General features: G+C 43.3%; 1 protein-coding gene across 2 annotated transcripts in view; it reads right to left on the minus strand.

The window, feature by feature from the left end:
- LOC134350708 (A-kinase anchor protein 12-like) overlaps positions 1–24,604 on the minus strand; it is an 82,061-nt gene that overhangs the window by 24,587 nt on the left and 32,870 nt on the right. Inside the window, exon 2 of one of the 2 annotated variants that reach the window (XM_063056292.1) lies at positions 22,651–22,753. In XM_063056292.1, coding sequence (XP_062912362.1) covers positions 22,651–22,753 — 103 coding nt within the window. Of the gene's footprint in view, positions 1–17,273; positions 17,490–22,650; positions 22,754–24,604 lie in introns of those variants that run through there. The other variant, XM_063056293.1, reaches the window with a different exon arrangement.

A 24,604-nucleotide genomic window follows, 5' to 3' on the forward strand; every position in this document is an offset into this window, starting at 1 on the left:
CCTAATGAAACTACTTAGTTAAAAAAAAAGTGAGGCAGAACTAAGGCAAATAAAGAGAAATCAGATCTGTATGACGAAAAAGACTACACAAAGTTACACTTGCACCACTGACATCAACCATGACGTTGGTAAACCCCAGTGAGAAAAAGCATCTGTGTCAAAGAAAGCCTCTCAGAAAATGAGGGTCGCATTGCCCTGTAAATAGGAGTCCTACACTGCTCTCACAACCTCATTAATATGATTAGAATGTACATCAAGGTCTAAGTATACAGACATGAGAAGTGAAACAGAGGGCCAATGAGAATTGCTGTGATTTCGTGACTGTACTGACAGTGCACGTCAGTCATTATAACACACACACACAGCTACAGAAATTAATCTACACTCTTAAATACAAGGATTAGCTTTATTTGTCACACGTACATCGAAACATACAGTGAAATGTGTGTTTTGTGTCAATCACCACAGTCTGAGGATTGTACTGGGGCCAGTCCACAGGTGTCATCACGCTTCTATCACCAACGTAGCATACTCACGGCTCACTAATCCCGACCCATATGTCTTTGGAATATGGGAGGAAACTGGAGCACACACAAACTCCCTACAACAGTGGGAATCAAATTCCAATCAGTGATCACTGGCACTGTAAATCAATTACCCTAACCGCTGCACTGCAGAGTCTCCCCACTTTTCTTGTCAATTTTCTCCTGAGGTACCTTCATTGTAAACAGCACTGTGGAGCACAGCAGACCAAGATTGGAGGAAGGCAGTACAAGAGCATGAGGTACAAAACATGAGCTGTAGAGATTTAATACCTCCACCTCGGGCCACATCTGAGACAGTTCGGTCAGAGTAATGACACTGACATTCCGACATACACTGATCCTACGGTTCACAGTGCATCCAGGAAGGACACTTACTCAGATCGATTGGTAGACAAGTTCAGAAACAGACAGGCCACCACTTCCCACCTACCTGTCAATCTCTCAGCACCACCACCCCACAAAAAACTGAAATATTACACATTCCACCAAAAAATGTTAAAGCATGCAGTTCAGAATACCAAAACCTGACGACCGGCAACAGAACTCTGTTCATTTCCTGGCTACGGCGGGCAGCTTGTCTGACATACACAATAACTGAGCAACGTGCTGCAGCAATTCAAGTCATCATAATTCTTCAGGGGCACATAAACTGTACACATCAGCTCTCCACCCTCAGCTCAACTAGCAGGTTCTGCATTGCAGTCTTTCTCCGCATCTATCCACCAGGCTATGCTGAAAACAACACTCTGATGGCATACTATTAAGGTCATGGGATTCTATGATCATTTCCAAAAGATGATCTGTAATTAACCGCTTTGGGTCAGTATCTAGGCACAGGTACTTAATCCTTATGCAGAGTAGGGAATTTTAAGCAGCTCTGCAGGCTAAACTGAATGCCTTCAGCAGTATGTCTGACTAATTTTCTTGTCAATTTTCACCCAATACATCTCAAAGTTCAAAGTAAACTGATTATCAAAGTACATATATAACACCATATACAAATCCGCAATTTGCTTTATTATGGGCATACTGAGTAAATCCAAAAACTATAATAGAATCAATTAAAAGCCACACCCAACAGGGCAAACAACTAATGTGCAAAAGAAAACAAACTACACATACAAAAGAGAAAACATAATAATAAATAAATAAACAATAAATATCAAGAACATGAGATGAAGAGTCTTTGAAAGTGAGTCCCTGGGTTGTGGAAGTAGTTCAGTGATGGGGCAAGTGAAGTTGAATGAACTTATTCCTACTGGTTCAAGAGCCTGATAGTTGAGGGAGAATAACTATTCCTGAACCTGGTGGTGAGAGTCCTGAGGCTCCTGTACCTTCTTCCTGATGGCAACTGCAAGAAGAGAGCATGAACTGGATAGTTGGGGTGGTCCCTGATGATGGATGCTGCTTTCCTCTGACAACGCTCCATCCAGATGTGCCCAGTGGAGGGGTGGGCTTTACACATGATGGACTGGTTGTATCTACTACTTTTTGTAGGATTTTCCATTCAAGGACATTGGTGTTTCCATACCAGACTGTGATGCAACCAGTCAATAAAGAAGACAGTTTTATAGAGCAGGTGATATCACGAAATGTAATGCAGGAACATTTAGAATCAAAACCATTGTTGATTGTGGAATGCTTTAGGTTTCATAAGCAGAATCAAAAGGGAAGGACATCTATTTCAGTGCATGTGGCTAAACTGAAGAAATTGTCTGAACATTGCCAATTCAGTAAAGGGCTTAATGACACACTGAGAGATCGCTTAGACTGTGGAATCTTACAAGAAACCATTCAAAAACAGCTCCTAATTGAAGCACTGTATCAATGGAAGCTGCAGCCAGAGATGCAATTGAGTTGCAGTCAGGTGAGGGTGAACAAAAATTGCAGCATCCAAATAGAAACTGGCCTACCAAACGAACTGTGTTACTGTTGTGGCAGGGGCTCACATTCACCAGACCAATACAGGTTTCAAGCGAAACTTGCAGAAAATACAAAGAAATAGGACACATACAATGAGCATGTCAGGAAGACAAAAACAAAATGATTGCACAGCGAAGAGAAAGAGATAAAAAGTCAAGTTGCAGTTCCAAAAAGAGCAATAATCTGCATGGGGTTGATAAAAAATCTGATAATGATGAGAGTGACACAGGACTCAGCAGCTTTAGGTATTACAATGTAAAAGCTAACATGAGAAGTGAATAGCAAATTACTTAAAAAGGAATTGGACATTGACATGGTGAGTTCCTCCAGCATTTTGTGTGTGTAGCTTGGAGTTCCAACATCTGCAGATTTTCCCTTGTCTGTGATTGGACACTAGCTCAGCTGTTTCAATCATTCCACAGTATGAGTTTGAATAGCTTTTCAAAGATACTGAACTAAAGCCTGCAGGTATCCAACTAAGAACTTATACTGGAGAAAAGATAACACCTATGGGAATAACATGGGTCAAACTGAAATACAACAACCAACAAGGCACATTGAGCTTGTATGTGGTAAAACCAGGACGGCAGCATTGTGGTTCCCGCTGAACCAGGACGGAAACTTTGTGATTCCTGCTAAACCTGGCTACTCCACCCCGGAACTGGCAAAGGAAACAATGATGTCAGACACTGTGCTCACACATTATGATCCACATTGTCCAGTGAAGCTTGTCTGTGATCCCTTGCCTTATGGTATACATGTGTAGTCATGTCACATGTTATGAGTGATGGAAGTGAACACCCCATAGCCTTTGTGTCACCTCCCCTTACTGCTGCAGAGAAAAATTATGCACAGATTCACAGGGAGGCAATGAGCCTTGTTTGGAGTGTAAAACGTTTCAAGCAGTACTTGTATGGGAGAGTGTTTACCCTCATTACTGATCATCAACCACTGGTGTCCATTTTTAATTCACAGAAGGGTGTTCCACTAATATCAACAGAATGAATTACAAGATCACATTCTTAGAGGACAACTAATCACGGGAATGCTGAAGGATTTGTCCTGTTTACTCTTGGAAAAGGAAGTACCCGAAAAATTTACAAAAGAGGACACATTTCTTGATGTATTGATCCTAATGGAGGAGGAGAAGATGGCGGCGCGACAGCAGCGTGTGTGGCCACTTCAGTGGTGATGTCTGTTATCTGTCAAGTAGGGGACCATGCACAATCCTGATTTGATGGAGACAGACGTGAAGAGTACAAAGGAACATCTAGAAAACTTCTGAAATGCCCGCTTCGTTGCTGCTGCTACTGTGTGGTAACCGGAATCTCCGGAGCAGAAGGCCCCGAAATCCTCGGCTTTGCGTGTTTCAGCGGCCGGGGCGAGGTCAAAGGTGCTCGGCAGAGGATGGCACTCGGGAGGCTGTATCGGAGAGGCTGGTCGGAAGCTCAAAGTTTTCGGACGGATGGACTCAGTGTCGGCTGTGTTTGGCTGCTTCCAAGGCATCAGCAAGTTGACGGTGCCTGGAGGTTTATGGCAGGGAGTTTCTCCCTTTTGCCGCCTGCTATTGAGGACTCGGGAGTCAATCGACTCGGGGACTTTTGAGACTTTATTTACCGTGTTCTTCATCAAATTATGGTATTGCTTTGCAGTGCTGTAACTATATGTTATAATTATGTGGTTCTGTCAGTGTTAGTCTTTGGTTTGTCCTGTTTTCTGTGATATCACTCCAGAGAAACATTGTATCATTTCTTAATGCATGTATGCATCTCTAAATGACAAAAAAAAGAGGACTGAGTGTTCTCATAATCTAATGTAAATTGAAAGTCTCCCTAATACAGCAGGGAAACCAAAAAAGACCCTACACTGTCTCAGGTCTATATAGCCTCAAGATGGCTGGAATGTGCTGGGCTGGGCATTTTTTACCAGTGCTGGGCTGAACTTGCCCTTGCTGGGTTTTGCCTTTTGTGGGGATTGAGAATTGTTGTACCATCCGAGCTGAGAGCAAAAGTGTTAGAAGATGTCACGATATCTGCAGGCCTCTGCAGTGACCCATATAGTATTGGGCTTCTAGGATTCTCAAGCACCCGTTTTTATTAATTGTTGTCTTAATTAGAGTTGCAAGATCTTGTGTTTTCTGTTTGATCTTGTCAAGTTTATTATTACTGACACTTAGTTTCCACATTCTGTTATTATTTATAGCAGACTCCTGAACATCATGGAAGCCTTGTGTTCAGAATAATTTGTCTCACGGTGTTGCTCGGTCACGTCAATTCTGTTGGTATTCCTACATATAAACTATTGTTTCCGTCTCCCTGGGATTGGACATTGATAGCTTTCACTGTGACAGAGGAGATTCATGCTGGTCATCTAGGTGTGGTCAAAATGAAAGCATTGGTTTGAAGCCTTCTCTGGTGGCCTGGGACAGATCAGCAGGTTGAGCAGTTTGCCATGCACTGTTCAGGATGTCAACACGTCCAGAAGAAAAGTTGTCAGAACCATTTCCTGCAGATCCAGAGTCAACTCCTACAACCCACCACGGAGGAGGCCCCAGAACCTGAGATTGTTTCAAAGCCACAAGTCTCACTTACTAAGCAGAGTGACCTCCCTAGTTAGGAAAGACATTGTCCCATGAGTAAGAAGTCCTCCAGAGATCAAAAGTGAGGTTCATAGAAATTCCTTCTGAGAGTAGTGAATCTCTGCAATTCTCTGCCCTTGAGGGTGGTGAAAGGCAAATCATTAGAAATATTTAAGGTGGAGATGGGTAAATTTAAAAATTAAGGAACTGGCACAAGAGAGTTGACCTGCATGATCGTACTGAATGGCAGGCTGACTTGAGGGACCTTGCGGCATACTCTCAGTCATTTGTGACAACCAACCACCCATTTACCTATATTATGCTGCCTTTTAAAAGAAAATAGTTAACATACTCTGTAAATGCATTATTTGGCAATATTTCCTCCTTGCATTTCACTCTCTCAGGGATTCCAACATTTTTTATGCCATGGACCAACACCACTAAGCAAGGAGTCCATGAAGCCCAAGCTGGGAGTCCCTGCAAGCTCGAAGTTCTGTTCCCACCTCCAAAAAGGCAGCAATTGTCCAATTTCAAGGACTCTTCATCTCATGTTCTTGATATTTTTCGTTTATTTATTCTTTCTTTGTTTTTGTACTTGCATAGTTTGTTGTCTTCTGCGCACTGGTTGAACGCCCAAGTTGGGCTGTCTTTCATTGATTCTGTTAGGGTTATTATTTATTGAGTATGCCCACAAGAAAATGAATCTCAGGGTTGTATATAGTGACATATAGTATATGTACTTTGATAATAAATTTACTTTGAATTTTGAACTTTGAATTAACCAGTTATACTTATCAGATCCTCAGCCAACAAGACACATAGAATGCACAACAGTAGATGGCGACATTGAACTGAGAAGTCAAGCCATCTACTTAGTAAAAGTGACCTTCACCTAACCAAGTACATGTCTGATATTACCGACAGAGGAAAACCATCCAAGGTCAGTAAAACTGAGTTTGACCCCTTTTGAACAAATCTCATCTCTTTGGTATTAAATCCTGAAAATATTATGAAATGACTGAGTCAGCATCTTAAAACTGATCTCAGGTTTTCTTCACAATGGTGAAGATCAATGTAAAATATAAAGGAAGCTATTTGAGTCCCATACCCCTGTCAACTGCCTTTCCCCATAGGCTTATCCACTTTTTCCACCACACCCCCACCCAATGTACACAGCACATGCCTTTGAGGGCTAATAAATCTGCCTTCTCTGGCAGTACAAGCCACATCACAAAACATAAAAGGAAAGAATATTCCTTAAATCTCCCAATACCTTCTGTGCCAATCATAAAATCAGCCTCCTTATTATGAATCATCCTGCTAGTGTTAACGGCTCCTCCTCACAATCTCCAAAGCCCTTTAATTCTGAACATGCTTCCCTCGACCTTCTCTGCTCTCAAACACAATCACAGATTCTACTTTCACTATGTAACTGACACCTCATATTTCGCTACAAGAGACAACTGAGCCCTCCAAACTCATTGAACAATTCCATCAAACTCATTGCATTTTTATTCACTTTTGGCAGTGGTGGACACTTCCAAATCTAATTCCAAATGACTCCCAGGGTTGTATCTGGTGACTTATATGTACTGTACTTTGATAAAAAAAATAATTTGGAATTTTGAACTTTGAAATAACCAGATTATATTGACAAGGTCCTTTGCCAACAAGATGCACAGAAAGCACAACAGTAGATGGCAACATTGAACAGAGAAGTCAGGCCATTTGGTTGGACACTTTCAAAATGTGAAATGCAAACAACAGCAATTCTGCAGATGCTGGAAATTCAAGCAACACACATCAAAGTTGCTAGTGAACGCAGCAGGCCAGGCAGCATCTCTAGGAAGAGGTACAGTCGACGTTTCAGGCCGAGACCCTTTGTCAGGACTAACTGAAGGAAGAGTTAGTAAGAGATTTGAAAGGGGGAAGGGGGAGGGGAGATCCAAATTGATAGGAGAAGACAGGACGGGGAGGGATGGAGCCAAGAGCTGGACAGGTGATTGGCAAAGGGGTTATGAGAGGATCATGGGACAGGAGGTCTGGGGAGAAAGACAAGGGGGGGGAACAGAGAGGATGGGCAAGGGGTATAGTCAGAGTTATTTATTTTTATACACACATTCTTTCTCTCACTCTCCTTTTTCTCCCTCTGTCCCTCTGACTATACCCCTTGCCCATCCTCTGAGTTCCCCTCCCCCCCTTCTTTCTCCCCGGACCTCCTGTCCCATGATCCTCTCATATCCCCTTTGCCAATCACCTGTCCAGCTCTTGGCTCCATCCCTCCTCCTGTCTTCTCCTATCATTTTGGATCTCCCCCTCCCCCTTGACGAAGGGTCTCGGCCTGAAACGTCGACTGTACCTCTTCTTAGAGATGCTGCCTGGCCTGCTGCATTCACCAGCAACTTTGATGTGTGTTGCTTCAAAATGTGAAATTCTTTTTGGCTACCCGGAGAAGAATTTCAGAGTTGTATACTTTGACAATAAATGAACCTTTGAACCTTTTTGAAAGGACATGCAGAGTAAATTTCCCAATTGACTTTGGATAATGTCTCCAAAAATACTTGGAGGCAGATATTGGCATGGGATAGGAACTCTGAACCAAGACATCTCTCCTGCACGGATGGTTAAAGCAGTCAAGACTGCAGCTATGGCTGACCACCACCCAGCACGAGATGCCAACAGTAAGGAGGTGGCAAAAACAGTGGAGCTCACAAAATGGTATTCAAATCTTTTGAGCACATCCACATTTCAACCAGCAGACAATGAGAATACCTAGGTAGTTCACTGTAGGTATTTCATTGATTCAGCCCAGTCCAGTCAACGGCACTTGCAACACTTCCCTTGCAATGATTAGCAGACTATTTTATTATATCAAAAAGGTTTACAAAATTCACAGAGGAAAATGAGAGAGGCCATAAATGCCACACTTGGCTTCGACACCCAAGCAAAGAATTAACTGTTCCCCTTGAGGCTTGCATTAAATAAAACAAGCCTAGTTGAATACTAAGACTACAGTGAACATACCTAGCTGTCAGAAGAACCTCCCATTGCATTTCTGGGCTTCGTGCCTGACAAATTTATTGTAAAGCTTATAAAATACCATAAATGTTCGTGGCCATTACAGGGTTAAAATCTGCAGCTCATTGGCCAAGAAATAACAACCAGTAAAACATCCTACAGCAAAACTGAGCAAGTTTTAGAGAATGACTAAATTGACACAATGGTATTCAGTAGGGCAAAAAACAGTGGAAATGCTTACATGCTTAGCAGAGACACAGGTCATTGCAGCAAAACTTTTTCCAATTAGACCAGTGTAATAGTTCTTTATGTTTGCACTTGAAAGTGCACCTTTACCAGGGTCACAGCTTAACAGTATTAACAGAGGAATCATGAACAATGCAATATGCAAGCTTTTGAAACAAATTTGTGGAATTATGGACAGAATTGGATACTTCATTGCCAAAACATCCATGTAATTGAAATGGAATTTAACTGAACAATTATAAATCGGTGGCCTTGGTCCACTACACCAGGGGTCTCCAACCATTTTGCACTGCACCCGGTTTAATATTGACAATATTCTTGTGGACCGGGGGGGCGGGGGGGGGACGTGTTCAGGTAGGGTTAAACTCACCTCAACATATCTTTTACAGTTAGTGTTGCCAACTTTATCACTCCCAAATAAGGGACAACAACAAAAGTAGCAGTCAAATCCTGGGACACTTCTGATTACCCCAGGAAAGACTACTATGGCCATGAAGCCTTGCGCGGGCACCTGTGTGCGCATGCGCGTACGTGCCAATTTTCTTTCCACAAATCGGTTTTGACTTAATCTTCCCCACTACACTGTACATACATTATTTCTACTTTATATAGGCTGTGTATTTATCATATCATTCCTGCTTTTACTATATGCTAGTGTTATTTGGTAGGTTATTTTTTGGGTTTGGGAACGCTCAAAAATTTTTCCCATATAAACTAATTGTAATTGCTTCTGAGCTTTACGCCATTTCTGCACGAAGGGTTTCATAGGAACGCTCTACCTTAGCGGGGGGAAATATGGGACAAGGACGGTCCGGTATGGGAGAAACCAATTTAGCCCAATATACGGGATGTCCCGGCTAGCGCACACCAAAGTTGCAGTCTACAGGGCCTGCGTCCTCAGCACACTGCTTTATGGCAGCAAGACCTGGAGCCTCTACTACAGACAAGAGCGGCGTCTCAACGCCTTCCACCTTCGCAGCCTGAAACGCATCCTGGACATCACGTGGACTGACCGAGTCACCAACAATGAGGTCCTGGCCCTCGCCCAGGTACCCAGCCTCTTCACCCTGCTCCAACAACGCCGTCTTCGCTGGCTGGGCCATGTACACTGCATGTCAGACGGGAGGATCCCGAAAGACCTGCTGTACGGGGAACTGGCCTCTGGCAAGAGAACACAAAGGCGGCCCCATCTTCGTTTCAAAGACGTTTGCAAGAGAGACATGAAGTCACTGAAAATGAACATGGAGAGGTGGGAGGACATCGCAAACAATCACTCTCACTGGAGGCTGGAACTACGCAGAGGTCTAAAAAGAGGAGAAGAGAAGCTAGGGCTTGCTGCTGAAGAAAAGCGCACTCGTGAGAAAAACAGCACCAAGACAACACTGGAGGACAGTGCCTTCAAGTGCAGTCACTGCAGCCGAGACTGTCACTCCCGTGTGGGACTCTACAGCCATAACAGACGCTGTTCTAACGTAGACTGAAGCAAGACTTTCCAGGCGCAGATCCATGGTCTTGCGAGACTAACGGATGCCACCACCCGGCTAATACGGGACAGTTGGCAACCCTATGTTCAAGTTCAACAGTGCGTGACAGGGAATAAAGAAAGGTGCAGCTGACTCATATCGTTTCCTCGCGGCCTGGTAGCACATGCTTGGCAGCCCGGTGGTTGGGAGACCACTGCACTACACTAGTTCGGCGTACAATAAAAGCGTGCATTTACACCATGGTTTTCACAATGGCATGCACCAAGTACTTTTAAACACTGTCAGCAAAGTTACATTATTGGAGGATACAATTTGCATACAGCAGGGCTTCACAAACAATGGCAGGATGAATAGACAAGGTTTACAGATACTGGGGAGAACCTTTGATAACACTGTCACCATCAGTCACAGTACATTTGAATCCACACTAGGTTTTTATCAACTCTCCACTCCAAACAAGCACAGAAATCAACCTGACGCTGCAAAGCAGTACTGAGGGTGCGCCACATTGTCAGTCCTATACTTATGTTCTTCGATCTTTTTCTTAATTTTAAAAACAAAATGTATGGATAATCCTGGAAATTATAGACTTACGAGTCTTACTTCAGTGATGGGAAAATAATTGGGGATTTCTTGAGACCCAATTTATGTACATTTCAAGAAGCATAGTTTGATTAGGGAAAGTCAGTATGGCTTTATGAGAGGTAGGTTATGCCTCACGGGCCTGAATTCTTTGTGGATGTGACAAAACACATTGATGAAGGTAGAGCAGCGGGTGTAGTGTACCTGGAGTTTAGCAAGGCTTTTGATAAGGTTCCACATGGTAGGCTCATTCAGAAAGTCAGGAGGCAGGGGAAACAGGAAAACCTAGTTGTGTAGATTCAGAATTGGCTTGTCCACAGTAGGCGCTTGCAGACGGAACATATTCTGCCTGCAGGTCAGTCACCAGGGGTATTCCACAGGGAACTGTTCTTTGAGACCCCTGATCTTTGTAATTTTTTTTATAAATGACTTGGATGAGTTAGTGGAATAATAGGTTAGTAAGTTTTCAAATAATACGAAAGAAGGTGGAGTTGTGGGTAGTGTAGAAGGCTGTTGTAGTTTACAATGGTACATTGATAGGATGTAGAGGTTGGCTAAGAAGTGGCAGATGAAGATCAACCCAGAGAAACGTGATGTGATTCACCTTGGAAGGTTGAATTGGAAAGCAGACTACCAGGTTAATAGCATGATTGTTAGCAGTGTGAAGGAACAGAGTTCTTGGGGTTCATGTCCATAAATCACTCAAAATTGCTGAACAAGTTGATAGGGTGATAAGTTGTTGGGCACGTGGCCAAGTGGTTAAAGCGTTCGTGTAGTTACCTCAAGGTCACTAGTTCGGGCCTCAGCTGTGGCAGCGTGTTTGTGCCCTTGAACAAGGCACTTAACCACACATTGCTCTAGTCTGTGAAAAGGCCCGACGCAGGCCTCTCATGGTCTGAGTCTACGTTCCCCTCCTTCCCTGATAGGGTGGTTAAGAAGGCATATGGTGTGTTGGACTTCATTATTCAGGGGATTGAGTTCCAAACCTCGAAATAATGTTGCAGCTCTGTGGCAGCATGTTTGATCAGTGACTTCTACGGGGTCAACCAAAGGTGATATTATTCCTTTTTAAACATATTTTGTATGATCACAAAACCCAGCTGGACATTAAGAACTTACAGTACCACAGCTACCCCATCAGTGAATTGCTCCTTGGTAATAAGCTGAAGGAGCTGGACTTGGTGTGGATCGTGCTGCTGCCTGCATCAGAGAGGAATCAGTGCGCAATCTAACAGCGAGTGATTATCTTAGTTGCTTTACTTGCGATCGCAATACCCTGTTGGGTGATGTTAAGGTGGAACACTGCAAGTCCGATTCACTGATTTATTGGCAGACAGTAGGGGAGCTGTATGGCCTTGGTAGTAGCAAGAACTAGGCCTCAAGCGGAAGCAATGTGGGGCGGCATCCAAGCTAGAGTTGGTGCTGCATACCACTGTTTGTCTGCACACTACTGCAACATTCATTGACTCAGGAACTTGGATTATACATATCTTTTTGTGTGTTACTGTATTTTACTGATATCTTAAATGTACTTACTATATTATATGTGTTATACATGCCTTGTGCTGTTGGTACTGTATTTTGCACCTCGTCCCTGGAGTAACCTGTTTTGTTTGGCTGTATTCATGGGTATTCATAGAAAAGTACAGCACAGAAACAGGTTCTTCAGCCCATCTAATCTGTGCCAAACCACTTAAACTGCCTACTTCCATCAACCTGCACCAGGACCATTGCCCTCCATTCATGTACCTACCTAAACTTGTCTTAAACTTTGAAATCGAGGTTGAATGCACCACTTATGCTGGCAGCTCATTCCATGCTCTCAAGACCCTCTGAGTGAAGAAGTTTCCCTTCATCTTCCCCTTAATCTTTTTGCCTTTCACCCTTAACCCATGACCTCTAGTTGGAGTCCATCCAACCTCAGTGGAAAAGGCCTACTTACAATTACCCTATCTATACTATTTGTCATTTTGTATACCTCCACCAAATCTCCCCTCTATACTCTAGGAAATATTATTCAATCTTTCCTTATAATCCAGGTCTTCCAGACCTGGCAATTTCCTTGTAAATTTTCTCTGTACTCTTTCAATCTTATTTACATCTTCCAGTAGGTAGGTGACTGAAACTGCACACAATACTCCAAATCAGGCCTCACCAATGTCTTGCACAACTTCAACATACCATCCCAACTCCTGTACTCGTTACTTTGGTTTATAAAGACCAATGTGCCAAAAGCTTTCTTTATGGCTCTGTCTACCTGTGACGCCACTTTCAATGCATCATGGACCTGTATTCCCAGATACCTTGGTTCTACCACACTCCCAGTGGCCTACCGGTCACTGTGCAAGACCAACCCTGGTTGGTCCTACTGAAGTGCAACACCTCACACTTGTCTGTATTAAATTCCAGTTGCCACTTTTCAGCCCATTTTTCCATCTGGTCCCAATCCTGCTGCAAGGCCTTCCTCACTGTCCACTACACCCTCAATCTTGGTGTCAACTGCAAATCTGCTGATCCAGTTCACCACATTACCATCCAGATCGTTGATGTAGATTACAAACAACAATGGACCCAGCACCGATATCTGCGGTACACCACTAGTTACAGACCTCCAGTCAGAAAGGCAACCATCTACTACCAGCCTCTGGCTTCTCCCACAAAGCCAATGTCTAATCCAATTAACTACCTCATCTTGAATACCGAGCAACTGAATCTTCTTGACCAAACTCCCTTGCGGCACTTTGTCAAATGCCTTCCTAAAGTCCATGTAGACAACATCCACTGCCTTACCTTCATCAGCTTTCCTGATAACTTCCTCAAAAAACTCTAAGATTGGTTAGACACAACCTACCATGCACAAAGCCATGTTGACTATCCTTAATCAGTCCATGTCTATCCAAATATTTATATATCCGCTCCCTCAGAATACTTTCCAATAACTTTCCCACTACTCATGACAGGCTCACTGGTCTATAATTTCCTGGTTTATTTTTAAGAGCCTTTCTTCAACAGCGGAACATCGGCTGTCCTCCAATTCTCTGGTACCTCACCTGTCGCTACTAATGATTTAAAATATCTCTGCCAGAGCCCCGGCCATTTCTGCACTTGCCTCCCGCAGGGTCCGAGTGGACACCTTTGATTCGTGTATGGTTGAATGACAATTAAACTTAAACCTGAAGTAGACCACACTTGGAATACTGTATAAAGTTCTGGTCACCTCATTATAGGAAGGATGTGGAAGCTTTAAAAAGGGTGCAGAGGAGATTTGCCAGGGTACTGCCTTGATTAGAGAGAATATCTTCTGAGAATAGGTTGAGCGAGCTAGGGCTTTTCTCTTTGGACTGGAGATGACTTGATCGGTGTATAAAATAAGAAAAGGCATAGATCAAGCAGATAAACTGAGACTTTTTTCACAAATTATACAAAGGCTTCAAAACCTGGGCCTCTGTATAATTTATTGTCATTTATAGTTTTTTTTTATTTTGTAATGCAATGCACAGCTACTGCAAAAGAACAAATTTCACAACACATGCTAGTGATGTTAAACCCAATTTTGATTCCGATTGGCGAGTTCGGAGCAGCACAATTTTAAGGTGATTGGAGTTTTACACGGACAGCAGTGAGTATGTAAAATGCTCTGCCAGACACTCTTAGATAGGCACATGGAGAATAGAAAACTGGAGGATTATGTGGGAGGGAAGCATTAGATTGATCTTAGAGATGGTTGAAAGGGCATCATAACATTGTGGGTCAGAGGGCTCTAGTGTTCAAAGTTCTAAAAATAGACCATAATAAAAAATATACTTAGGAAGAAATAATTGTTTTATTACGAATAAAAACATACATTCATGGTCGATATATTTAGTAGTATAAACTTACTTCTAAATGGAAAAAAAACAGCAAACACAGCACCATACTACCCGCGTAGACCCTGGGATAATATGCACTTTTTATTGCCTGAGGAGCTTCCCTACCCAATGCTGCCCCTCCAAGTGCGGAAGCGGATGGAGCCTACTAGATTTGGTCCTTCCCTACAGAGACTTGGCATTCACTGCATCTCTTAGTATGCACTCCCGCAGCCTGGACTGCGACAATCTGCAGCATCTCTCTTACATACACCTTGCTGCGCTGCAAAACAAGCAAGTTTCAGAAAGACCAAAGAGCATGCTTCACCAAGTTGATGGTCTCCCAGCAAAAACTGATGTCTGTCTTGTTGTGTGTCCTCAGGAACAGCCTGTAGATCAGAGTCCTCTGTTACGCGGCTGGTGGGATGAACTGGGACACAGCCCTTTGGAAATCCACAGGCTGCAAAGAGGTGGGTAACTATTACTTCCCAACCGCAGCTGTCCCAAGAGCAGTGTGCGTTGGGGATGATATTTTATCTGTACAGGAAGAATCTGACTGCCTAGGCACATTTCACCACCAAACAAGTGAGGACATGGTGCTTGTTTGTGAGATCTAGTGATGTGTTCTGCAAGATGGTTTGGATAGTCTGTTCAGGGAAACACCCCACCGTATCCATAGAGTTCCTGACCCGCAGTATCTGCAAAGCATTCCGCGCTGACACAGCCTGATGGACTTATGGTCAAAGATGTTTCCTTTTAAGAACTCTTCCACAAAGGACCATTGGTGCAGCAATGTCCAGCTGAATGGGGCATTGCATAGTAATAGGGCCTGAATTATCCTCTGCAACACCAGGTAGGTAGGACTTCAGTACTTAAGAGATACTTGGCACCCATGTACCTAGGCTCCATGTACCACCTGATACAACCACGTATCACCTGGTACAGCCACACATGTAGATGGTGATCAGGGTGAAAGTAACATTGGATACACTTTTTCTGTCAGTACTTGGGAAGAACTTGCTGAGCAGGTATGACGCGCTCTCAGGGTTGCTGTACTTGGTGCAGATACAGCCCATTCCCCGTTCCTCTGCCTCGGTGATCACTTGTCACTAGATCAATGTTTTGTCTGCCTCCTCAGGTGGGCACAGTAACCCTGCAGTGCTAGTTCGGCACAACAGGGTGACTCGCTTTGTGTTCTGTCAAAGCTGAGACAATCACTAATGGCCAGTAATAAAATATTTTACCATAACAAAACAAAGGGATTGAAAAAGATCTTAGATTTGAAATAAATCACTAGAAAGAACTATTGGTTTCATTAGCTTAATAACATCTTGGTGCATACAAATTTGCCTGCAAAGCACTCCAATCACCTATGAGAGTACACCGACATCTAAATGAACACAGATCAAACTTCAACAACGTGCACACACAACTGCGGTCTGCCCAGTGGGATGAAGTCTGCTGGTTCAGGTGCTGAACCAGACAACGATGGTGATGTCACAACACATGGAGGCAGGCTTGCAGTCAGATCACTTTGTTGTTTTTCCCTTACATGAGCAGTTACCTCAGATATCGCCTGCTACCTACCACATTCTTTTATTCTCCTTTTGTTCAACTACCTTCATAACCTGTTAAATACTAACAAATTCTGCTTCCAGGGCCCACCACTATTCTGGCCTGGCCTGTATAATATACCAGCCTGGCAAAACTCTAGTTCCTAGATACCAGCTTGCAACTATCTATCAGATATATTGAATTATTACAGAACTCAAAGCCACAATCTTTAACTGTACTAGAAATGTTAGATTTCAAATACGACCAAAAACCCACTGAAATGTTGCTGTGGGGTTTATTTTTAAACACTGATCCATTGTGTGGGAGACATCTTACACTAAGGTATTGATTCATATCTTAAGTCAATCCAAGACAGCTGCAGTTAATCACTGAAAATGCAGGGAGGAAATCTCTGAACAAACAGACTCCGTCCCAATGTGACAGCTGCAGGTTCTACACCTCTACCCCAAATCAGCAAACTGAAAGTGACAAGACATTTGCAGGATAAGGACATTCACTCCCTCCATCCAGAGCACATTGTGCTTCCCTCCTGCAGGGCTCGGAGCTCTCAGACTGACAACAGATCAGTTCCTCAAGTCTAAATTCATCTGAAGGGTTAAAGGACTAGAAAGGTCCAACACAATCTTATTTTTCAACCTGAACCCAGCCACATTATGTATCTCCTCACTGCTGGTGTTTAGCTCAATGTCAAGAACCATTTTATGAATAAACCAAGATTTGTGATATTTTGCACGTGGTATTTTAACAATCCAAATGACAACTATCCTGAGAATAGAAGATCTTAAGATGGGAATGAGAGAGTGGAAGGAACAGTCAAGGTCACTCAAATTGTATCCTTCCAACCTTCCCTTTGTTAACCTACTGGATGAAGGATACGGAGTTGAACAATGCATGCCCCACCTTAACCTGCAACTCCCCAGCAAAAATCCTCATTATTTCTATAACTTGTTAAAGGAAATCTGGGATGAAAAAGCAACTTGGCAATTTTAAGAAATAATCGTTCAAGTCTTCCTCAGGACATTACTCTCAGCAAGCCCTAGCACTGGATGCATCCTGAGGGGAAATCGAGCTGCTGATTGATCAACTGGAGTAAAACAATACATCCACAATTTAATCTTAAAATAAACCATCACTTCCTTCAGAAATTGATATTTGTAATCCTTAGGTAGATTATATTTTTTAAAACAAAAATAGGTTGCATTCTTAATATCCCAACACACGTACTTTAAGAGTTTTAAATTCAAACTTCTACAAGACTAAGGACATCGCCTCATATCAGTTTTTAAAAAATAAATTCAGGCTCTGAAGGGGAAGAATAAATCACATTTCACAACTGAAAGGGCTGCAGAAGTCTCAGAACACAGGCAAATCCTTCCCACCGAATCGCTTCAGCACAATGTAAACGTACAAATGATCAGAGTCCAAGTTTAAAACAGAAAACAGCATTCACACAGCTGGGTTCACAAGTGACCCTTACCTGCAGCTGCTAAAACACCTGACATTCTCCAGACCACAGGGGGAAATCACGCAAGAACAGCTGACAGCAAAGCACTTGGGTTAAAGTGAATTGGTCCAGGTAATTAAAATAAAACAAATCGCAAAGTTCCTTCACTATTTCTACACTGGATCCAAGAGAAAGGCACACTGAACGCCCATTTCAGCAGTCTCCTGTTGTGATGACTATACCTCACCCCTGCCCTTTCAGCTGACAACTGTCAGGCTACTGCTCTATTGAGCGAAACACCTCAGTGCGGGTGGGGAGGGGCTGGTTGAGAGTTACTAATCACACTCCTGCATCTCCAGTGGGCAGAGGGAAGTGTAGGGTGTGGGGTGGGGGGGGGTGTGGAATAGAAAGTCACATGGCCTCTGAGGACACTGACCTAAGTCAACTAGCCCAATCACAAGACAGCAACTTCTTGAAGTACAACTAAAGAAGCTGAGTTTTCCCCACCCACCGGACATTTCCCAGGGAAAAGAAAATTCCAAGAATTTTGTACACAGGGCAATGACAGAACAAGCTGGTGGGCAAGTTAGGAAGACACAGAATATTTTGCATATTGTTGGGAAATTTTTTGTGAACATCCCCTCCTGAAAATGGCATTCATTTAACTTGCCCCTGCTCCCCATGTATGGCATACATATAAACGGAGCCCTACCTGTGCCAAACACCATGACATAGTTCTTCCTACCCCCCAGCCCCGTGCACAGAGCCTAGGCGAAGTAATGCACCTCGGAGTCTTACATTCAGTCCCAAATGACAACAGACGCTTCCTGTGCCTCAGCTGAACACAGGGTTAGATTGCCAAACCCTCATGCTGGGTCAGGAGGTGAGCAGCTGCATTCAATTTTGCCTGCTGCACAAGGCAGCTTTGGGAGGGTGTTGCCTTAAGTTTACCAGAAAAATATTGGGCTTAACCATTGACAGAATGTATTGTAAAGCCTCCCAAATGCAACATCTACCACCAAGGCCAATGACCACCACCCCAGTAGGCTCCCAGCCAGATCTCACTTTCTCCAGTCTCAAAATATTACTCACTGCCGTTTTGTCATCACTGGGCCCACCCAACTCTTGGAAGTGCCTATCCCAAAGCAACATGGGAATATCTCCACCTTGCACCCAATCCAAGAAGCTTATCGCCACTCTTGAAGGCAATTAGGGATGGGTAGCAAGCGCTGCCCTTACAAGCAGCACCAAATCCAAAACCATGAACAATGAAAAAGCCTAAAGAGAAATAAAATGGATTGGGTTCACACAGGCTTAAGTCTAAAATATAGAACACCGTACGAACAGTACACCACCATACAGGCACTTTGGACTATGATGTTATGCTGACCTTTAAATCTACTTCAAGATCAATCTAACCCTTCCCTCCCACATAGACCTCCATTTTGCTTTCATCCATGTTCCTTAAACGTATCTGCCTCAAACACCAATCCTGGCAGCACATTCCCTACACTCACCATTGTGTAAAAAAAAATAACTCTGACATCATCCTTATACTTTCCTCCAATCACCTTAAAACCCTATCATATTAGTTATTTCTGCTGTTGGAAAAAGGTGCTACTTGTCCACTCTATGCCTCTCATCACCTTATACAACTCTTAGTAAGTCACCTCTCATCGTCCTTCACGCCAAAGAGAAAACCCCTAACTCACTTAACTTTCCCTCAGAAGATATGCTCTCTAATCCAGGCAGCAACCTAACAAATCTCTGCACCCTCTCTAAAGCCTCCACATCCTTCCTATATGAGATGATCAGAACTGAACACAATCTTCCAAGTGTAGTCTAACCAGAGTTTTATAGAGCTCTAACATTACCTCATGGCTCTTGAACTCAATCCCCTGACAAATGAAGGCCAACAGACCATATGCTTTCTCAACTACCCTATCAACTTGCACGGCAACCATGAGGGATCTATGGATGTGGACCCCAAGATACCTCTGTTTCTCTCTACTGCTAAGAATCCTACCATTAACCCTCCAAAGAGTAGCACTTAACCCTCCAATGTCACTTCTCAGCCCAGCTCTGCATCCTATCAATGTCCCATTGTAACCACAGCAACCTTCGACTTTATCCTCAACAGCAGCCATCTTCGTGTTATCTACAGCTTACTAACCCACACTTCCACTTCATCAAAGTTATTTTTCAAAATCACAAAGAGCAGGGGTCCCAGAACAGATCCTTGTGTGGATCAAAGTACAACCCAAGCGAAGGTTTACAGTATTTCAAAGGAGTTGCCAGGGTGGGGAACGAAAGTCCAATTTTGATGGTGAGTCCAGAACAGGGGATAGAGTGCTCTGGGCATGTCAAAGCACTTCAAGTTGGGACAAGAGGTCACAGACAGATTTGGGTTAAGAAGCGTGGGGAAGAGAACACTCAATTGTGAAAGGCAGGAAATAGGACTGATGTCCCCTTGGCCGTCCCGCTACAAGCGCCACAAATCCATCCCACCATCCCATCAGATAAGCCGACTTAAGAAATTTGTGCCATAGCTACACCAGCACCCTGCAGGGCCTGGTACATAACTGCACCAAGTACAGCAGGTACACAGGCAACTCAGACTTCCAGGGCCTGGCCCTATACAACCCAGGTGCCAAAACAACCGGTGGACATGTGCCCTTGGTCAGACTACGAATCAGTCCACAGGAGGTTCTTCCTATCCCCTCACCGGTTGGTGTATTGTTGATGTAATTCTTCAGGAAAGGTATGAAAGACTTAGAAAGGTCAGGGAGGTTTAACAACAGGTGAAAGGCTAGCCAGCAAAATCTTAAGATATACTTCTCCCAGTACCCTTTAACATATCATCTCACATGTATCTACTTCACCTTAAAGACCTCTACCAGATTACCACCCATCGGTTCTTGCAGAGAAGATCACTGCTCCTTTTACTTTTAGTTCTGATATCTTCTCTAAAGTCCCAACATGCACATTTCCTTTATGGAATAGAGGTCAGAAATGGGGCCCAAGGTTGCATATATACTTAACTTTCAGTTGTATTCCAGTGTTCTGATGACTTTTCGTAGCCTCACTGCCCTGCCCTGGGCTGCAATAGTTAACAATCAGTCTATTTGTACTCCCAGAACCCTTTCTTTTGTCAAATTCAGGAACTTTCTGCCCACCCACTTCAATCATTTCCTCATCCTTCTACCAAAGCCTTTCATTGGAATTCATTTGCTGATTGTGCTAAGTTTAGTCTGTTATTTTGTCCCAGTGATCCTTAGACCATAGATATAGGAGCAGAATTAGGCCATTCAGCCCATCGAGTCTACTCCACCATTCCATCATGGCTGATCCCGGATTCCAGTCAACACAATACACCTGCCTTCTCACCATATCCTTTGATGCACTGACTGATCAGGAAATGATCAGTTTCAGCCTTACATATATCCAAGGACTTGGCCTCCACTTCAGCCTGTGGCAGAGCATTCCACAGATTCATTACTCTCTAGGTTTAAAAAAATTCCTCCTTACCTCTGTTCTAAAACGTCACCCCTCAATTTTGAGGCTGTGCCCTCCAGTTCAGGATACCACCACTATAGGAAACATTTTCTCCACATCCACCCTATCTAGTCCTTTCAACATTTGGTAGGCTTCAATGAGATCCCCATGCATTCTTCTAAATTCCAGTTGGTACAGGCCCAAAGTTGCCAAATGATCCTCATATGTTAACTCCTTCACTCCCAGAATCATCCTTGTGAACCTCTTCTGGACTCTCTCCAATAACAACACATCCTTTCTGAGATATGGGGCCCCCAAACTGTTGACAATACTCCAAGTGTGGCCTGACTGGTGTCTTATAAAGGCTCAGCATTATCTCCTTGCTTTTATATTCTATGCTCCTTGGTACTAATTTAAAGTTATTTACTAATTTTGAAGTTCCACTCACTTCAGAGCTACATCTGAGATGCAAGCTGGTGACTGCAGTGCTGCTTCCAATGTTGATAGCATATTGCTTGAGATCCATTATGTTACATGCCCCCCCCCGCCCAGCTGTTGAAAAACTAATGTCTCCTATATTGACAGTTTGAAACTTCACATATACATTTTATCTTTGTTTATCTTTGATACTTAAAAGAACAGAACAGTACTGTTCTAACACGAATGATCTATGCTGCCCACTAATTATAGTTTAATGTTCTAGATGCTCTGTCAGATCTTTCAGTGAAGACTCCACTATCTCCCTTACTACTAGCTTAAACATCCCTGGAACCCACCTTGTATACCCAGGAAGCACAACGGCCATTTATTAACTCTCTAGTATCAGTTACTATTTGTAAGGAGTCATAATAGTTCAGCATGGAATGTGGGATCTCCTTTATTATTTGAACAGCTCAAAGTATTATTTCTCACAGGGAGGGCATTTAGGGTCCAGTTCAGCATCCAAAAGGCAATAGCAGGTGTCCAGTATTGCTTTGCTGTGAAAATTAGATTCACAAGCTTTTGAGTCATTTGACAAGGTCTGTGCACAGGGCCAAGGTGGGCATAGAGGCATAGTGAGCACACAATTACATACCACACTTATCAGAAAATTATACCCTTTCCAATGGATTTCCTCACTCCCATTCAAGTTAATGCACCTTTCAAGCACTCCAAAACTATCCTCACTCCTCGAACCACCCTCACCACATTCACCAGCACACAATGACTCAGGTTATTATGGTCTGCCATCGGCTGGTGATCACCACATTTAACCACCCTTCCCAAACTTCGAGCTTCGGTGTTTAATACTTCAATAGGATCACTAGTCTTAGCGCCATAAGGTAAGATTCCAGAGGTTCTTTGCATGAGACGGCATTCCATACCCTGAGTTCCAAGATTCAAAGCATGGATTGAAGTCTCATACAATGAACCTTTAACCATTGTTTACTAAGCATGCGTACCACCATCTATCTAGGGTTGCAAACAATCCAAGTATAGGACGTTCCATATCCGCTGTTGATGTTAGTGTAATATAGGGCAACCAAAGCATTTCTTTCCACAAACCAATTCAAACCCAGACACATTATTGCCAACTGTTGGAGTCGTACATCTCAGAAGGCAGGGCATTCAGCCAGCCCAGTACCAATCCACACTAATCTTACTCGCCAGCATCTGGACAACAAACTATAATGTTTTGGCAATTTCAAGAACTTGTGCAGATGTTTAAGTTTTGCTGTGGGACCCATGGTCACAAGGAACTAGGTCACGTCAGAAGATTTTACAAGCCAACTTAACTAGGAGAAAATCTGTGCTGGTCTAGTCTCCAAATCCCAAAAGGAGAGGTCTCACACCCAGTTACCTCAAAGTAGCATCACTCTGTTCTCTCCAGAATCATCACTCACCTACCCAACCCCAGAAAACACAACTTGCTTACCTTGTTTGGCATCTATATCTTCATGAATCCCATTTAGCGCCTCTGATTTTTTATCTGTTACATCTCCCTGAATTCCTGAAATCTGGTCGTTTTTCAGAACAGACTGTTGGAAGAAGAGGAGGACAAAGTTAATTTAGTTCAGCCTGTTAAATATATACACTGCTCAACCTTTAAACACTATTGAACAAGAACTCTGCTCATTTCTGGAGGAAGCCGTGATCACTTCGTACAAAATGCAAGGGGTGTTATATAAAACTAGAGAACGGGGTGACCCGTTGGGGCACCCTTTGGGAGAAGGGTAGTGCAGTCTGATGTGACCAGAATGAACATTAAATATTCCTGAATGCTATTGGTATTGCTTTGCTTTGGAAATTGAAGTAGAAAACCTCAGTTTATTAAAGAAGAACAACGCGTAGCAAAGCAAATATAGCTCCTTCTCGTTTACCAAAGGACATTTTTGATGGCATCATTTCTAGTTTATCTGCCACCCTTGTGCCTCTCATTATCATTCTGGAGACGTGTAGTCCTTTTATCCCCCGTCTTTTCATCTCTTCTGCTGTTTGTTCTTTGTCTCTGATCCTGGCGACGTGCATGCCTCTCCTCCTCTGATTTTTTTTTGTCCTGACTCTTTGATCCTGAAGTCCTGTGGCCCTGGCCTCATCCGATTCTTGTTCTCTCCCTCTCCTTGCCGCTTCCCAACGACGTTTGGCATCATCTCTTGACCATAATGTCCCCCTTCTCTTTCCACATGGCATAATTAGGCTGACTTTTTTTTTTACCCTAATGCTGGATAGAAGATACAAAGCACTAACACCAAAGGATGCTGATTATTCTTGATGATGTGCTTGGCGCTCTCCTAAATGGATGTGATATAGTCACCGCTGTCCTTTGACTGCAGCAAAGGGTTTTATGGGCATCTCAAAGTATGTTATTACAATAAGATTTAACTATCTCTTATTGATAGCTGGCAGTTAGATCTGTCCCAATCCTGCACATGCTGATGGTGATTAGCAGAATGTGACCCCTCAAAATAGAGCTGCCCTGCCCTTTTGCTCTGGTAGGTGTCACTGCTGAGGCTGGCCGTGCGCATGCTGACTGTCGCACCCTGATTTCCATGATGGCCGATCAGGTCTCAGGTGAAAGCCAGCCTGTTGATTTTTGGCGAATGAGCAATTTTTATACGAATATATAACCCTGAACTTTACCTGCATTCTGTAAGTTAGTGCATTTCAATTCAATTTAGCCAAAAAAAAAGTGCTGTTGTAATGCACCGTTTGTGCTAATTGGAGGTCACAAACAGACAGACAATGAGAGTTTTAGTAGTATATAGATAGATTGCCAGGATTAAAGTGCCCTCCAAATTACTAACCCACTGCATAATGTACTGAGAATTGTCAACTTTTTCCCAAATTGGTTAAGGTTTTGAATTTCCATTTGCTTCTCCCTGGAGACCACACATGGGTATGATCAATATTACAGTGCAACCAGCTGTAAAATATGACCTGTTGTTCAATGACCATCAAACGTTCAGAGATGCAAAAAGCTGGAGAGAGCTGTGGACTCAGCCCAATACATCTCTCTCCACCATCAGAAATAGCTACAAGACATTGCCTCAAAAAGGTAACACCTATCATTAATATTACCCACCATCCAAGCCATGCCATTTTCTCACTGCTGCCATTGGGCACCAGGTATAGAGCCTGAATTCCCACACCATCAGAGTCAAGAACAGCTACATCCTTCAACCATTCAGTTCTTGACCCAACGAGCATAAATGCGTGGCTGGGAGATTGGAGCAGAGGATAGGGATTCAAATTTCTGGATCATTGGGACCTCTTTTGGGGCAGGCATGACCTGTACAAAAAGAACGGGTTGCATTTGAGTCCTAGAGGGACCAATATCCTGGCGGGAAGGTTTGCTAAGGCTATTATGGAGAGTTTAAACTAGAATTGCT

This window comes from Mobula hypostoma, chromosome 8 (genome assembly GCF_963921235.1).
Source record: "Mobula hypostoma chromosome 8, sMobHyp1.1, whole genome shotgun sequence".
Taxonomy (NCBI): domain Eukaryota; kingdom Metazoa; phylum Chordata; class Chondrichthyes; order Myliobatiformes; family Myliobatidae; genus Mobula; species Mobula hypostoma.